The sequence below is a fragment of the Portunus trituberculatus genome, chromosome 37, assembly GCF_017591435.1.
Source record: "Portunus trituberculatus isolate SZX2019 chromosome 37, ASM1759143v1, whole genome shotgun sequence".
NCBI lineage: Eukaryota > Metazoa > Arthropoda > Malacostraca > Decapoda > Portunidae > Portunus > Portunus trituberculatus.
Window position 1 is genome coordinate 13,366,036 of NC_059291.1, and position 19,111 is coordinate 13,385,146.

At 39.0% G+C, this 19,111-nt stretch overlaps 1 protein-coding gene across 7 annotated transcripts in view; it reads right to left on the reverse strand.

Moving 5' to 3' along the window:
* Positions 1–19,111, reverse strand: part of LOC123514231 (dynamin-1-like protein) — a 102,732-nt gene that overhangs the window by 43,882 nt on the left and 39,739 nt on the right. For all 7 annotated transcript variants that reach the window (XM_045271952.1, XM_045271951.1, XM_045271948.1 and 4 more), the window contains one exon: positions 3,413–3,511. In XM_045271952.1, the coding sequence (XP_045127887.1) occupies positions 3,413–3,511 (99 nt within the window). The remainder of the gene's footprint in view (positions 1–3,412; positions 3,512–19,111) is intronic.

Here is a 19,111-nt window from a genome sequence, read left to right on the forward strand (position 1 = left end):
ATATATATATATACACAGGCAACTCCCGCTTAACGAAGGGGTTACGTTACTAAAAAACACTTCATTAAGCGAAACTTCGTTAAGCGAACTGATTATAACAAGTTTAACCACTGATTTGAACTTCCATTGAGTAAGCAAAGCGAGAGTGCATAATAGTACAGTAAAAGGTTTAATGAAAGTAAAAATTATGAAGTTAAACATTTAGGTAGTTTAATTTAAGTCATTATAATGTACACTAATGTATGTATGTACGTAACTTTATAATGTTGATGATCTTAACTTTATGAAGGGAGGGAGAGTGGAACGGGAAATACACTAACTGGCAACCTGTGGAATGTAAACAAAGTGCGCATCATGGTACCGCATACAAAACTTATGTACCACATTTACACAAGGCTTTCCATTTTATCCATTGTAGAGTCATGAGTTCAGGTGGTTCTTTTAGCTATCAAGGAAGATGCGGTCTCACCAGCCTTCTTAATAGAGTCTGCTGACTTGAAAATAGTAGACAGTAGATGGAGTCAAGCAATGTTATTAGTTTTCTGGCCTCTCTATTGTCTGTGAATAACACCTAGCTTCACTTCGAGAGTGTAAGACACTTCCTGGTCTTCTTAGGAACGTTAGGCCACATTGCAGGGTGTTTTGGTGGCAAGTTGAACTAGGGAAGATGAGCTGCTGGTGATGCTGTTATGTTTTGGGGAGTGAGTGGTGCACATGATCTTGATCTTGATCTTGTTGCTACAGGTGACGCATAATTTCTTCTGAGTCAGGCCTTTGTATCGGCAGTGCCTGTGTTGTCCATGAGAGGCTTGATTTTGATCTTTATTCTACAGGTGTCTCAGGATTTCTCCTGAGGCAGGCCTTAGTACCAGCAGCTCCTGGTGTATTCAAAAGCCTGTCAGCTTGCATGATACGGTGGGGCTTTCAAATTTGGAAAAAATTACCTGGATAAAACTTCGTTAAAGTGAGTTTGGTGTTCGTTAAACGAGCAGATGGTAGTAAAACGAAACCTTCGTTGTAGCGAAATTTCATTGTGTGAACCTTTGTTAAACGGGGTTGCCTGTATATATATATATATATATATATATATATATATATATATATATATATATATATATATATATATATATATATACAGTGGTATTTTGACATTCGATCGCCCTAACATACAATTTTTTTAATATACGACAAAATTTTTTATATAATTTACGCCTTGAAATACGATGATATTTTTAAGATATGATTAGCCATTGGTAGGTGGCGCAGCGATTGCTCTGCTACCCGCGTCCACCCGAACATTCAGCCTACGTTATGTATCATTGTTCATCCTTTGTGCATGTATGTGTCTGTGCTCCTTGGCAGTGTGTATTTTTTATTAAGTTTTGTGAACTCACGATCATGGGTTCTAAAAGTAAAAGTTTGGCGAGAAACACACAAAACAGCCTGTATTCACATGCTGATAACACTTAGAAATTCAATAAACGAGTAAGTACAAATGGTTTTCTGCCCACAAGCAACTCTTCCTCTTTGCAATGCAAAAAAACAGAAGTCTCTAGATGTCATGTTTACTAAAATATCACAGGTTGAATGAGGTAGTATCATCGGTTTACGTGGCCTTGCGTCCGATCGGGTTCATTGGCCTTGGCTAGAGCAAGAGAAAACGGGCCCCTTGTATCCTCTCTCTCTCTCTCTCTTTCCTGCTGTCGCCTGTTCTGATACCACTCTCATTCAAAAATTGTCTCTCCGTAACAAGGTGAGAGACCTGAGGTATAGAAGTAAGGCTTGCGGGAGATGTGGTAGAATCAGACACAGTGAAATAACTCGCTACCACCTTCCATTGTTGGTGACACAGTGACATAGAGAATATGTTTACTCCTGTCCATGAGCAAAATATTACAGGTTGAATGAGGTAGTATCATCGGTTTACGTGGCCTTGCGTCCAATTGGGTTCAGTGGCCTTGGCTAGAGCACGAGAAAACGGGCCCCTTGTATCATCTCCCTCTCCCTCTCTCTCTCTCTCTCTCTCTCTCTCTCTCTCCTGTTCTGATACCACTCTCATTCAAAAGTTGTCTCCCCGTAACATGGCAAGAGACCCAAGGTATAGAAGTAAGGCGCGCGGGAGAGGTGCACAATCATTCCTTAGGAACAAAAAGTACTTCTCACTCATCACACCTTCCCTATGGTTGCTGATCCCAAATAAAGCTTTGTTGAAGTTCAGGTATATGTATTTTGTTATTTTCATTATCTGCAGACTCATGGTTTTTACAGTGAAGTCTATGAAGCAGCAGTTAATGAGGATAATTACAGTATAATATATCTGTGGATGAGATCCCCCAGCAAAAAAGGACATCTTAATATAAGGTGGTAAAATACATAAGAAGTATTGTAACAAGCAGATGTGATACCTGGCCACACTTAGAGGTCACAATGGGATGGCAATGTAAGCCAGACATAGACAGATCATCAAAATATGAATAATTATATTACAGATTGAAAACTTAGTAAATTAAGAGTGGCATGACATGAATTAAAATCAATCCTATTGGTTCCTCAAATCAATGCTGCATCTTGTACAGAAGCAATAGCTGCTCCAATCACATGCACCAGCACAACCATGAAGATTCTGCTGAGGTCATTCATCAAAACCTGGTGTATCTGAATGTTCTGATCCTATAGCAAAATCAATATAAAAAGGAACATAACGTGCAATAATATTATAAGATAATACTGAAAAAATATATGGATATCTGAAATTCTTTTGCCTTATGTGGCAGGCCTATCATGCAAATATGTTGTTGAAAAGTTTTCACCTTAAATACCTATTTATGATACCTACACAAGCAATCTTTTTGCACTAAGAAAAACACCTCAGAACCATGAAATACAAGGCATAAGAAAAAAAATTGTGAGGAAAACAACTATGTACTCCTTTTCTTAGAACCAAACAAGTTTTACTACTTGGAGTACTGTACTTGCTCCCCACGCAACACTGTATATGTAAACTATTTCCAAAGCTGATCAAGACATGAGCTTATACTAACCCCCTATGCTTAGCAAGGAGCCTCCAGCCAGGTGGCCAAGAGGAGTATCCACTTTCTATATGAGGTCCAGGAGGGGTTCAAAACAAAGTGCATTATGAGTCCAGTGTTAATGTTGGTAACAGTCAGATCAAACATGTTCATACTTAGCAAATTTTTTGGTAGATTCACATTCACAATAATCCCCTACTGAGCCTTTTATGAAAACAAAATAAAAAACCAAAAGAAGCCCACAAAATTTTTAAAATAAAGAAACGACACAAACCCACAAAATTTTACAAACTTGTACATCAAAGCAAAAAAAAAAAAATAAAATAAAATAAATAAATAAATAAATAAATAAATAAATAAAAAAATAAAGAACATCATCCTACCATATCATTGGTGGGTGGCAAGCGTCTTCTCAGAAGCTGAGTGACCACATCAACAATCTTCTCGTGCAGCTTGGGGAAGCGCAACATCTCCTGCTGAACCTGAAGAAATAATATGAGCATGTTTTAGTCTTTACTTTTAGGGAAATTTTTTACATAAAAAAAAAATAAAAAAAAAAAAAAATAAATAAATAAATAAATAAATAAAAAAAAATAAAATAAATAAATAAATAAATACATAAATATATATATATATATATATATATATATATATATATATATATATATATATATATATATATATATATATATATATATATATATATATATATATATATATATATATATATATATATATATATATATATATATATATACACACACACTTAACCCTCGGCTATCGCGCCCAATTGGGGCCGAAATAGCCGCGCTATAGCCGAAAACGCGAAAGCCGAATTGATCTTGGCGGGAAGGCGGTTTTGGCCAATGAGCGCTCAGATATCCCATGACGTCATGGCTGGGCGCGCGATAGCAGGCATCTGAGGTTGCGATAATGAAATTTAAGCAGCTTTTCATGGGTGCGTGATAGCAATAAAACGCGATAGCGGAAGTCGCGATAGCCGAGGGTTAACTGTATATACATACATACATACATATATATATATATATATATATATATATATATATATATATATATATATATATATATATATATATATACACACACACATTTTATAAAATAGCCAATTTGGTTTTAGAAAAAGTCGGTCGTGTGTAACAAATATACCGAGTTTCTACTCTAGAATAGTTGATAGAGTACAAGAGAGAGAAAGAGATGGGTTGACTGTATTTATTTGGATTTAAAAAAGGCATTTGATAAAGTGCCACATGCAAGATTACTGTGGAAGTTAGAGGAGAAGTGTGGCTTAAAAGGAAGCACATTGAGATGGATGGAAAATGATTTGAGGGGGAGAGAAATAAGGACGATAGTTAAAGATATGAAGTCCAAGTGGAGAGCAGTAGAAAGCGGAGTGCCACAGGGGTCAGTATTGGCGCCAATACTTTTCCCCATATATATAAATGACATGCCAGAGGGAATGAACAGCTACATAAATCTGTTTACGGACGATGCGAAACTGTGCAGAGTTATAAAGTAAAAAGAGGATTGTGAAATACTGCAGGAAGACCTAAATAAGATCTGGAAATAGAGTAAAAAGTGGGAGATGGAATTCAATGTGGACAAAAGCCATGTCATGGAAATGGGAAAGAGTGAAAGACGACCAGTGGGAATCTATAAGATGGGAGATGGAGTAGAACTGGAGAAAGTAAAAAAGGAAAACAACTTGGGAGTGACGATGGAAGAAAACAATCAACCAGTAAGCCATATTGATAGAATTTTTAGAGACATAATTTGCTAAGGAATATTGGATTAGCATTTCACTACATGAACAAAGAAATGATGAAGAAATTGATAAGTACTATAATAAGACCCAGATTGGAATATGCAGGAGTTGTGTGGACTCCCTATAAAAAGAAACACATAAGGAAGTTGGAGAGACTACAAAAAATGGCTACAAGAATGGTTCCAGAATTTGAAGGGATGACATATGAGGAGAGACTAAAGGGTATGGATCTACCAACCCTGGAACAGAGAAGGAAGAGAGGGGATCTGATACAAGTTTATAAATTGATCAACGGAATGGATAAAGCGGATAATGAGAAACCGAGAGAAGAGTATGACATTCGAAGCACAAGATTGCATAGTTAAAAACTGAGGAAGAGAAGATGTCTGAGAGATGTTAAAAAATATAGTTTCCCGCAAAGATGTGTTGAGACTTGGAACAGTTTGAGTAAGAAGTGGTGTCGCAACGAGTGTGCATAGTTTTAAAGAAAAATCGGATAAGTGTGATATGGAGATGGGGCCACACGAGCATGAAGCCCAGGCCCTGTAAAACTACAACTAGGTAAATACACGTGTGTGTGTATTTACCTAGCTTCAGTTTTACAGGGCCTGGGCTTTATGCTCATGTCTCCGTCTCTATCACTCCAATCTTACTTTAAAAGTATGCACACTCGTTGCATGTGTGTGTGTGTGTTTCACTGTTTGATCTGCTGCAGTCTCTGATGAGACAGCCAGACGATACCCTACGAATCGAGCTCAAGAGCTCATTATTTCCAATCTTCGGATAGGCCTGAGACCAGGCACACACCACACACAGGGACAACAAGGTCACAACTCCTTAATTTACATCCCATACCTACTCTCTGCTAGGTGAACAGGGGCTACACATGAAAGGAGACACACCCAAATATCTACATCCGGCTGGGGAATCGAACCCCGGTCCTCTGGCTTGTGAAGCCAGCGCTCTTTTTTTTTTTTTTTTTTTACATAGGGAAGAGGGCCAGCCAAGGGCAAAAAAAAGTTAGAAAAAAGCCCACTTAAGCGCTGGCTCTCCAAAGAGTACAAAAAGTGCCAAAACCGTCAGCCAGAATTAGGAGAGCAAATGCCTCGATACCTCCCTCTTAAAAGAAGACAAGTTGTAGGAATTTGCAAATACAGGTACAGGGAGGGAGTTCCAGAGTTTACCAGTGAAAGGAATGAATGATTGAGCGTACTGGTTAACTCTTGCATTAGGGAGTTGGACAGAATAGGGATGAGAGGAAGAAGAAAGCCTTGTGCAGCATAGCCGCAGGAGGAGGGGAGGCATGCAGTTAGCAAGATCAGTAGAACAGTTACCATGAAAATAGCGATAAAATATAGAAAGGGATGCAACATTTCGGCAGTGAGAAAGAGAGTGAAGACAGTTAGTCAGAGGAGGGGAGTTGATGAGACGAAGAGCTTTCGATTCCACCCTATCAAGCAAAGCTGTGTGACTGGAACCCCCAAACATGCAAAGAGTACTCCATACAGGGACGGATAAGGCCCTTATACAGAGTAAGCAGTTGGAGGGGCGAGAAAAACTGGCGGAGACGCCTCAGAACACCTAACTTCATAGAAGCTGTTTTAGCAAGAGATGAGATGTGAAGTTTCCAGTTAAGATTATGAGCAAAGGACAGACCGAGGATATTCATTGTGGAAGAGGAAGACAGTTGAGTGTCATTGAAGAAGAGGATAATTGTCTGGAAGGTTGTGTCGAGTTGATAGATGGAGGAATTGAGTTTTGAGGCATTGAAAACTACTAGATTTTCTCTGCCCCAATCGGAAATTTTAGAAAGATCGGAAGTCAGGCGTTCCGTGGCGTCCCGCGTGATCTGTTAATTTCCTGAAGGGTTGGACGTCTCTGAAAGAACGTGGAAAGATGTAGGGTGGTATCATCAGCGTAGGAGTGGATAGGGCAAGAAGTTTGGTTAAGAAGGTCATTAATGAATAATAGAAAGAGAGTGGGTGACAGGACAGAACCCTGAGGAACACCACTATTAATAGGTTTAGGAGAAGAACAGTAGCCGTCTACCACAGCAGCAATAGAGTGGTCGGAAAGGAAACATGAGATAAAGTTGCAGAGAGAAGGATAGAAGCCGTAAGAGGGCAGTTTTGAAATCAAAGCTTTATGCCAGACTCTATCAAAAGCTTTTGATATGTCTAACGCAACAGCAAAAGTTTCACCGAAATCTCTAAAAGAGGATGACCAAGACTCAGTAAGGAAAGCCAGAAGATCACCAGTAGAGCGACCTTGACGGAAGCCATACTGGCGATCAGACAGAAGATTGTGAAGTGACAGATGTTTGAGAATCTTCCTATTCAGGATAGATTCAAAAACTTTAGACAAGCAAGAGATTAAAGCTATAGGACGGTAGTTTGAGGGGTTAGAGCGGTCACCCTTTTTAGGAACAGGCTGAATGTAGGCGAACTTCCAGCAGGAAGGAAAGGTAGAAGTCGATAGACAAAGTTGGAAGAGTTTGGCCAGGCAAGGTGCAAGCACAGAAGCACAGTTTTTGAGAACAATAGGAGGGACCCCATCAGGTCCATAAGCCTTCCGAGGGTTTAGGCCAGCAAGGGCATGGAAAACATCATTACAAAGAATTTCGATTGTAGACATGAAATAGTCAGAGGGAGGAGGAGAGGGAGGGACAAGCCCAGAATCTTCCAAGGTGGAGTTGTGAGCAAAGGTTTGAGAAAAGAGTTCAGCTTTAGAGACAGAAGAGATGGCAGTGGTGCCATCAGGATGAAATAAAGGAGGGAAAGATGAAGAAGTGAAGTTATTTGAGATGTTTTTGGCTAGATGCCAGAAGGCACGAGGAGAGTTTGAGTTTAAAAGATTTTGACATTTCCTATTTATGAAAGAGTGTTTGGCAAGTTGAAGAACAGACTTGGCATGATTCCGGACAGAGATATAAAGTGCATGAGATTCAGGAGATGGAAGGCTCAAGTACCTTTTGTGGGCAACCTCTCTATCATGTAAAGCACGAGAACAGGCTGAGTTAAACTAAGGTTTAGAAGGTTTAGATTGAGAAAAAGAATGAGGAATGTACGCCTCCATGCCAGATACTAACACCTCTGTTATGCGTTCAGCACAAAGAGATGGGTCTCTGACCACTGAGCTACTGTGTGTGTGTGTGTGTGTGTGTGTGTGTGTGTGTGTGTGTGTGTAATTCACTGTTTGATCTGCTGCAGTCTCTGACGAGACAGCCAGACGTTACCCTATGGAACGAGCTCAGAGCTCATTGTTTCCGATCTTCGGATAGGCCTGATCAGACCAGGCACACACCACACACCGGTACAACAAGGTCACAACTCCTCGATTTACATCCCGTACCTACTCACTGCTAGGTGAACAGGGCCTACGTGAAAGGAGACACACCAAATATCTCCACCGGCCGGGGAATCGAACCCCGGTCCTCTGGCTTGTGAAGCCAGCGCTCTAACCACTGAGCTACCGGGCCGTGTATTTACCTAGTTGTAGTTTTACAGGGCCTGGGCTTTATGCTCGTGTGGTCCCGTCTCCATATCTACACTTATCCAATTTTTCTTTAAAACTATGTACACTCTTTGCTGATACCACTTCCTCACTCAAACTGTTCCAAGTCTCAACACATCTTTGCGGAAACTAAATTTTTAACATCTCTCAGACATCGTCCCTTCCTTAGTTTCTTACTATGCGATCTTGTGCTTCTAAAGTCATATTCTTCTCTCAGGATCAGTTTCTCATTATCCACTTCATCCATTCCGTTAATCAATTTATAAACTTGTATCAGATCCTCTCTCTCTTCTCTGCTCCAAGGTTGGTAGATCCATTGCCTTTAGTCTCTCCTCATATGCCATCCCTTTAAATTCTGGAACCATTCTTGTAGCCATTTTTGTAGTCTCTCTAATTTTCTTATGTGTTTCTTTTATGGGAGTCCACACAACTCCTGCATATTCCAATCTAGGTCTTATTTTAGTACTTATCAATTTCTTCATCATTTCCTTGTCCATATAGTGAAATGCTACTCCAATATTCCTTAGCAAATTATACGTCTCTCTGAAAATTCTATCAATATGGCTAACCGGTTGATTATTTTCTTCCATTGTCACTCCCAAGTCCTTTTCCTTTTTACTTTTTCTAGTTCTACTCCATCTCCCATCTTATAGATTCCCACTGGTCGTCTTTCACTTTTTCCCATTTCCATGACATGGCTTTTGTCCACATTGAATTCCATCTCCCATTTTTGCTCCATTTCCAGATCTTGTTTAAGTCTTCCTGTAGTATTTCACAATCCTCTTTTGTTTAATGACTCTGCACAGTTTCGCATCGTCCAAAACAGATTTATGTAGCTGTTCACTCCCTCTGGCATGTCATTTATATATACGAGAAAAGTATTGGTGCCAATACTGACCCCTGTGGCACTCCGCTGTCTACTGTTCTCCACTTGGACTTCATATCTTTAACTATCGTCCTTATTTCTCTCCCCTTAAGTAATTCTTCATCCATCTCAATGTGCTTCCTTTTAAGCCACCCTTCTCCTCTAACTTCCATAGTAATCTTTCATGTGGCACTTTATCAAAAGCCTTTTTTAGATCTAAATAAATACAGTCAACCCATCCTCTCTCTCTTGTACTTTATCAACTATTCTAGAGTAGAAACTCAATAAATTTGTCACACATGACCGACCTTTTCTAAAACCAAATTGGCTATTTGATAATATTTTGTTGTCTTCAAGAAACTCGATCCATTGCTTCTTTATTACTTTTTCACACATCTTGCATATTACACTAGTTAGTGATACCGGCCTGTAATTTAAAGGTTCTTCCTTCCTTCCGCTCTTATATATGGGAACCACCTCAGCTCTTTTCCACTCCACTGGCACTGTTCCATTTTCTATTGAGCATTTTATGATGTTGTATATTGGACTTGCTAGTTCTTCCCTACATTCTTTCAGTATTCTGCCTGAGACTTCATCCGGTCCCATTGCCTTTTCCTCATCCAATTCCGTCATCAACTTTTTATTTCAAGCTTGGTTACTTTAATCTCTTTCATATAGACAGTCTCTCTATTACCCTGTGGTCTTTCAAATTTGGATTCCTTAGTAAAGACCTCATGAAATTTACTATTTAACAGTTCTGCCATACTTTTGGGTCTTCCACCATTCCGTTTTCTCCTTTTAACCTTTCTATTGTTTCTTTTGTCTTATTTTTCCATTTATGAATCTGTAGAACAATTTTGGTTGTTCCTTACATTTTTCGACAATGTCCTTTTCATAGTTCTTTTCTTCTTCCTTTCTCACCTTAGCATATTCATTTCTTGCTGTTTTGAAGTTTTCCTTATTTTCTGGATTTCTGTTTCTTCTCCACCTTTTCCATGCTCCATCTTGTTTCTCCTTTGCCCTAGCACATCTTGCATTAAACCAATCTTTCTTTCCTTCTTCTTTAGGTCTATATTTCGGAACATATTCCCTGACCCCAGTTTTGTATATTTCCAAAAATAAGTTATATTTCTCTTGAACCGTTAATGAGTTTTCCATCTCCTCCCAGTTTACGTTTTAAAATAGTTCTTGAGATTCTCAATATCAGCCTTTCTGTAATTTAATCGGTCTCCTTTGTATGATTCATCTCTATCTTCCTTTCCTTCTTCTATATCCATCTCTAATATTACATGGTCACTCTTTCCCAATGGGCACTTGTATCTTATATCATCGTTAATTGGTATATCCCTTGTAAAACTAGGTCTAATCTTGCCGGCTCATCGTTTCCTCTGAATCTTGTGTTTTCCTTTACTCTTTGGACCATCAAATTATCTATCATTAGGTTCAGGAATCTATCTCCCAGGCATCTTCCCCATACCACTTTCATAATTTTCCCAGTCTACCTCCTTACAGTTGAAATCTCCTATCAATATCACTTTTCTCCTTTCCTTAATGATTCTTGTAAGACTCTTATTGTGTCATCTATCATGTCTCTATATTCTTGGTTAGTCCATGAGTTTGTTTTGGTGGCACATATGTTCCAATGATTGTTAACTCCTTTTGTTAATATGCATCTTAACATACAGTATTTCTGATTTTCCTTCCCCAAACTCCACTTGATTTACCACTATCTCCTTCCTTAACATCATCATGACTCCTCCTCCTCCTTTACCCACTCTCTCTCCTCCATATATTATACCTTTTATCTATGTCTATTTTTATTGCCTCATTTAACTTTGTTTCCACCAGGCATACAATATCTGGTTCTTCTTTCTTTATGTAATCTCTTAATTCTAATTTACTAGATAAAATCCCATCTATGTTTGTATACATCATTTTTAATCTCTTGTTCTTATCATTTTAGTTAAACTTGCTCCATTCTTTTCTCTTCTTTCTCTTTTATATACCATTTCCTTATCCTGTCTCCTATAATTCTCCAAAAAAATGCCTTCTCCTCCTCTGACCTTTCATTATTTTTTCTCTTGCTTCTGCCACCAGTTCATTGTGTCTCTTCCTTTCCTCCTCGTTTCTATTTTTCTTTATATATATATATATATATATATGTGTGTGTGTGTGTGTGTGTGTGTGTGTGTGTGTGTGTGTGTGTGTGTGTGTGTGTGTGTGTGTGTGTGTGTGTGTGTGTGAATGCCTGACTTCTCTCTATAGTTTATGATTGGGACAGAGCAAATCTAGTATTATTCAATGCCTCAAACTTGACAGCTTTCCACACAATATCCCCTCTTCTTCAATGACACTCAATTGTTTAGCTCTTCTACCCTGAATATCCTCAATCTGTCCTTTACTTTTTTTTTTTTTTTATTAATACAATGTGGGCTTTTCATGGGAATTTATGGGCTAAAGGGGATACTTTTTGGGGTACCTCCTATCTCAAAGCCCATCCGCTAGGAAATCGTTGCCTTGAGTGAGGAAGCCCAACCTACACTCAGACCGTGGACAGGATTCGAACCTGTGCGCTTGGAGATCCCTCGGACCCCAAAGCAAGCATGGTTCCACTGTACCACGGCAGCCCTATAATGTAAACTGGAAATTTCACATCTTATCTCTAGCTGAAACAGTTTCTTTGAAGTTAGGCATTTTGAATCATCTCTGCCAGGTTGTCTCAACTCCAACTGCTAACTTTGTAAAGGGGCCCTTATCCATCCATGTATGGAGTATGCTTCACATGTACACCTAACCCTCCATTATCGCGTTTAGGTGTTATCGCACACTTATGAAAATCAGCAAAATTCAGTTTTAGAACATCTGGAAAGTCGTTATCGCGCACCCTCTTTCTTATTGCTGCAATGTTGCATATCTTGTCATCTTTTACTGTTATTTTCATGCTAATTGCTCTTCTGATATTGCATGCCTCCCCTCCTCCTATAGCCTCGCTGCACAAGACTTTCTTCTTTCTCTCATCTCTATTCTGTCCACCTTTCTAATTCTGGAACTCCCTGCCTGCTTCTATATTTCCACCTTCCTATGATTAACACATTCAAGAGAGATATTTTCAAGACATTTATCTCTGTTTGGGGACTGACACCTCAATGTTCTGCTCTATTTGATGAAGCAGTTTTGCTACCAATATTTTAAAAAAGTGGCATTTGTCATCTTTTTATGCTAGTTGTCATTGGCTAGAGCTGCCTCTGATTATCATCATAGACCTGCCTTCTTCCTCTCCCCCCCCACACCCTCCTACCTGTCCCTCTTCCCCACTCCCATGCTACTCATACTTTCTTCACTCCCCATTCTCTAACAACAAACTTATTTCATAGAAAAATGAAGAAAACACTTGCAAGTACTTTCTAATGAGGGTCCAGTTACTAAATAAAGGTGGGATACAGTGCAATCTAAGTAAGCTGTCGCTACACTTATAACAAGGACAGTGTCTTGTAGCCTTTATCCAACCCCATCCTCCATCTCTCTCTCTCAAGTCACTCCATAGACTAGACTCAAGGGAATTATGATCAGCACTATATGTAATGTGTATTTACCTAGTTGAGATACAGGAAAAGAGCCACACTAGGCTCGTGTTGTCCTGCCTCCTGATCCGTTACCATCACAATTTTGCTTAAATTTATGTATTGTCTTTGCACACACTGTTTCACCATCAAGTTTGTTCCACGCTGCTATACATCTGTGAGGGAAGCTATATTTCTTTGTCTCTTCTGCAATCACTCACTTTCAGTTTCCTTCCATGTCCTCTAGTGCTCCTCATAACAAGTTTCACCAGATCATCTCTGTTCAGCTCCTCTAATTCTTCCAATATCCTTTATGCAGTGCTATCATATCACCTCTCTCCTCCTTTTCTTCAGTGTAGTTAATCCCAGTTTTTCCAACCTCTCTTCATACCTACATTCACTTAGATTTGTAGGTATTTTTGTTGCATCTTTCTGGATTCTTTCCAGCTTCCTGATGTCATTTTTTTTTTTTTTAGATTTGGTGACCACACTAATGCTGTATACTCCAAACACGGACATATTGTTATCTATTTTTTTATCATATCGATGTATGTAAATGCTGCTCTGATATTTCTTAGTAGTTTATAAGTTTCTCCTGTGATCTTGCTGTTAGAAATGGTTACTCCTGGGTCCTTTTCTTCTCTCCTTTTATTAATTTCTTCATTTCCCAGGTTATAAGTACTTTTTGTTTTCTTAGCACTCCTTCCAAACTCCATCACATTACATTTCTTAGCATTAAATTCCATGTTCCATTTCATTGACCATTCACATACTGATTTAGTGCTTCATAGTCCTCCTGATTTGAGACTCTCCTTATGATCTTTGCATCATCAGCAAAGAAACTTATATAGTTAGTTACTCTTCTGGCATGTCATTAACATAAACATTAAACATGATTGGTGCTGGTACTGACCTTTACGGGACTCCACTTATTACTTCTCTCCAATTTGACTTTTCAACTCTGACAACTGTCCTCATTTCTCTACCCATCAAAAAATCAGTCATCCACCTTAATAATGATCCTCCCAGTCCTCCTACACTTTTCAATTTTCATATTAACCTCCTGTATGGTACTACATCAAAAGTTTTTTTTAGGTCCAAGTATAAGCAGTCAGCCCATCCATCTCTCTTATTCACTATATTCACTACTCTTGAGTAAAAACTTAACAAATTAATTGTACAGAATCTCCCTTCCGGGAACCCAAATTGTTTCACTGTTATCACACTATTCTCTTTCAGGAATTTCACCCACCTTTTCTTGATTATTTTCTCAAAAATTTTACTACCACATTGGTCAGTTATACTGGTCGATAACTTAATGGGACTTCCTTGTTCCCAGCCTTAAAGATTGGGAGAATATCTGCCCTTTTCCAGTCTTTTTTTTTTTTTTTTTTTAATACCATGTAGGCTTTTTATGGGAATTTATGGACAAAAGGGGATACTTTTTGGGGTACCTCCTATCTTAAAGCCCACCCACTAGGAAACCATTGCCCTGAGTGAGGAAGCCCAACCTACACTCAGACCGTGGATAGGATTCGAACCTCTGCGCTTGGAGACCCGTCAGACCCAAAAGCGCACATGGTTCCATTGTACCACGGCGGCCCATTGGGTAAAGTTCCTTCTAACAAGGCGGCGCTGACAATATTGTGGATCACCTTAGCTAGTTGTGAGCTACATTCTTTTAAAACCCAGTTTGACATCCCATCAGGTCCCATTGCTTTCTTTACCTCTAGTTTATCCAAATTATTCTGTATTTCCTCTACTGTTGTTTTGACTTCCTCCAAACTTATCCTATTTACTATACTTATCCTTTCTTCTTTGAACTCATTTTTCTTTAGGGAACACAAAGTGGAAGTATTTATTGAACACTTCAGCAATCTCCTTTGGATCTTCAACTGTTTCTCCTTCCCCTTTACTCTGCTGGTATCTTCTTTGTGCTTCATTTTACTGTTGATATATCTGAAGAATAGTTTTGGTTGGTCTTTACATTTGTTCACAATGTTTTTGTCATAATTTCTTTCCTCAACTCCATGAACTGTACTGTAAACATTCCTTTTAAATATGTATTTGGTCCACAGGTCAAATTTCTTATTTTTTCTCCACTTATTCCATGCTTTCTACCTCTCTAGTCTGGCTGTAGCACATTTCTTATTGTACCACTCTTTGATGAATATATTCAGCATTGCCCTCTTGGGAACCCATTCCTTTACTCCCTTATTGTATACTTCAATGCTATCCGCCTCCATAACTCCCTTCCAATCCACTTCCTCAAAGAAGCTCCTTAGCTGTCCAAAGTTGGCCTTGCTATAGTTTAACCACTCACTCCTGTGGTCTTCATTCCTCTTGCTTTTACTTTTATCTATTAAAGAGAACTGTATCAGGACATTATAACTTTTTCCTACTGAGCTTTCATCATTTAAGTCCTCAATAATTGTATGTTCTTTTGTAAATATAAAGTTTTGATGATAATTCATTTGCCCTGAATCTTGTGTGTTTTTGAACTCATTGTGTGAGGAAATTCTCAATGGCCAATTCCAATAATTGGTTTCCCTATGATGCCTCACTGCCTTCAGTAGTCCAATTTTCCCAAGAAACCTCCTTACAGTTAAAGTCTCCCATTACTAATGCATCCTCACTTCCTCCAATTAAATTAGATAGACTTGCTTTTGCACTTTCTAATTTCCTTCTGTATTCTACTTCAACCCAAGAGTTGGTTTTTGGAGGAACATAGGTCACTGAGGCATCTTCCCAGGTTCCTTTTCAACTTCACTTCGAGCAGCTTAGCATCGCCCTCCCCACACATAGTTGATTCTACTGTTAGCTCTTTCTTCACTAGGAGCATCACACCTCCACCTTGCTTGTTTTCTCTTTTTCACAGCCATTTATTGTATATTCCATCACCAATCTCTAGGACATCCACATCACTCCAGTTTTGTTTCAACAATTTTCTAATATCTGGTTTTTCTTCTTGTAAATAATAATTTAATTCAAACCTAGCTGACATTAAACCATTTAAGTTTGTGAAAACAACTTTCAATTTGTCCTCTTAACAGTCTCCTCTCTCATATACCAATTCCTCAATCTTATGTTCATGACCCTCCAAAAGAATTTAATTTTCTCCACCTCTGATCTCTCCTTGTTTTTTTGACTTGCTTCTCTTCTTAACTAATTCATTTCTCCATTGTTAGGGCATCAGCTATTTTCCTCAACTTTTCCAATCACCTCATATCTCTCATTTCACTCTCCTGATCAATTACCCCTTTTCTTCATTACACTATCCACAATTTTTCTTTCCTCGTCCCCAAACCCAGAGAAATTCCTTCTTACCAATTTTGGGATCCTATTGGTGTGGTAGCAAACAGAACCAAAGCAGCCACTGTCTCCTCCAATTCACTCACATTGGTGGATATTAAGCTAAATTCATGGCTAATCTTATGCCAGGACAGCACTGAACCTAGTGTGACCCTCCCATCCAGGTACCCAAAAACCACAGTAAGCTCTCTGTGATGAAAATGTGAGCAGCAATCCTTACGTCTGTTCTCTCTGCTGTCTGCCGTGTGTGTGTGTGTGTGTGTGTGTGTGTGTGTGTGTGTGTGTGTGTGTGTGTGTGTGTGTGTGTGTGTGTGTGTGTGTGTGTGTGTGTGTGTGTGTGTGTGTATTTACCTAGTTGTATTTACCTAGTTGTAGTTTTACAGGGCCTGGGCTTTATGCTCGTGTGGCCCCGTCTCCATATCTACACTTATCCAATCTTACTTTAAAGGTGTGCACACTCGTTGCAGACACTACTTCTTCCTCTAAACTGTTCCACGTCTCAATACATCTCTGGAAACTATATTTTTAATATCTCTCAGACATCTTCCTTTCTCAGCTTTTTACTATGCGATCTTGTGCTTGGTGTCATATTCTTCTCTCAGGATCAGTTTCTCATTATCCACTTGGTCCATTCCGTTGATCAATTTATAGACTTGTATCAGGTCTCCTCTCTCCTTCTTTGTTCAAGGTTGGTAGATCCATAGCCTTTAGTCTCTCCTCATATGTCATCCCTTCAAGTTCTGGGACCATTCTTGTAGCCATTTTTTGTAGCCTCTCCAATTTCCTTATGTGTTTGTTTTTATGAGGGGTCCACACTACTCCTGCATATTCCAATTATTATAGTATTTATCAATTTCTTCATCATTTCTTTGTCCATGTAGTGAAATGCTACTCCAATATTCCTCAGCAAATTATATGTTTCTCTAAAAATTCTATCAATATGGCTTACTGGTTGATTGTTTTCTTCCATCGTCACTCCTAAGTCCTTTTCCTTTTTGACTTTCTCCAGTTCTACTCCATCTCCCATCTTATAGATTCCCACAGGTCGTCTTTCACTCTTTCCCATTTCCATGACATGGCTTTTGTTCACATTGAATTCCATTTCCCACTTCTTACTCCATTCCCAGATCTTATTTAGGTCTTCTTGCAGTATTTCACAATCCTCCTTTTGCTTTATAACTCTGCACAGTTTCGTATCATCCATAAACAAATTTATGTAGCTGTTCACTCCTTCTGGCATGTCGTTAATATAAATGAGGAAAAGTACTGGTGCCAATACTGACCCCTGTGGCACTCCGCTTTCTACTGCTCTCCACTTGGACTTCATATCTTTAACTACCGTCCTTATTTCTCTCCCCCTCAAATAATTTTCTATCCATCTCAATATGCTTCCTTTTAAGCCACCCTTCTCCTCTAACTTCCACAGTAATCTTGCATGTGGCACTTTGTCAAATGCCTTTTTTAAATCCAAATAGATGCAGTCAACCCATCCCTCTCTCTCTTGTACTCTATCAACTATTCTAGAATAGAAGCTCAATAAATTAGTTACACAAGACCATCCTTTTCTAAAACCAAATTGGCTATTTGATATTAATTTGTTGTCTTCAAGGAACTTGATCCATTGTTTCTTTATTATTCTTTCACACATCTTGCATATTACACTAGTTAGTGATACCGGTCTGTAATTTAAAGGTTCTTCTTTCCTTCCACTCTTATATATGGGAACCACCTCAGCTCTTTTCCATTCTACTGGCACTGTTCCATTTTCTATTGAGCATTTTATGATGTTGTATATAGGACTTGCTAGTTCTTCCCTACATTCTTTCAGTATTCTGCCTGAGACTTCATCTGGTCCCATTGCCTTCTCTTCATCCAGTTCCTTCATTAACTCTTTTATTTCAAGCTTGGTTACTTTAATCTCTTTCATATAGATTGTCTCTCTATTACCCTGTGGCCTCTCAAATTTGGATTCTTTAGTAAAGACCTCCTGGAATTTTTATTTAATAGTTCTGCCATACTTTTGGGTCATTCACCATCCCGTTCTCTCCTTTTAACCTTTCTATTGTTTCTTTTGCCTAATCTTTTTTTTTTTTTTTTTTTTTTTTACATTACAAGGGCACTGGCCAAGGAAAACAAAGTGTTGGAAAAAAAAATCCCGCTGGTTGCCAGGCCCTGTTAAGAGGAAAGTAGAGAAAAAACAAAAGAATCTAAAAGGAGGGTCCAGTTAACGTAAGAGGTGTCTTGACACTCCTCTTTTGAAAGAGTTTAAGTCATAGGCAGGTGGAAATACAGACACAGGTAGAGAGTTCCAGAGTTTACCAGTGTAGGGAATGAAGGAGTGAAGATACTGGTTAACTCTTGCATTAGGAAGATGGACAGAATAGGGATGAGAAGAAGTAGAGTCTTGTGCAGCGAGGCCGCAGGAGGGGAAGGCATGCAGTTAGCAAGTTCAGAAGAGCAGACAGCATGAAAACAGCGGTAGAAGACAGATAAAGATGCAACATTGCGGCGGTGACTTAAAGAATCAAGACAGTCAGTTAGAGGAGAAGAGTTGATAAGACGAAAAGCTTTAGATTCCACCTTGTTTAGTAAAGCTGTGTGTGTGGATCCCCAGACATGAGAGCCATACTCCATACACGGGCGGATAAGGCCCTTGTACAGAGCAAGCAGCTGGGAGGGAGAGAAAATGGACGAAGACGCCATAGGACACCTAACTTCTTGGAAGCTGATTTAGCAAGAGTAGAGATGTGAAATTTCCAGTTTAGATTTTTAGTGAAGGATAGACCGAGTGTGTTTAATGTAGAGGAGAGGGAAGTTGAGTGTTATTGAAGAAGAGAGGATAGTTGTCTGGAAGGTTATGTCGAGTAGATAGTTGTAGAAATTGAGTTTTGAGGCATTGAACAAAACCAGGTTTTCTCTGCCCCAATCAGAAACAAGTGAAAGATCAGAAGTTAGGCGTCCTATAGCATCTCGCCTTGAGTCATTTAATTGTTGTTGGGTTGGGCGTCTGTTGAACGCTGTTGAATAATGCAGGTGGTATCATCAGCAT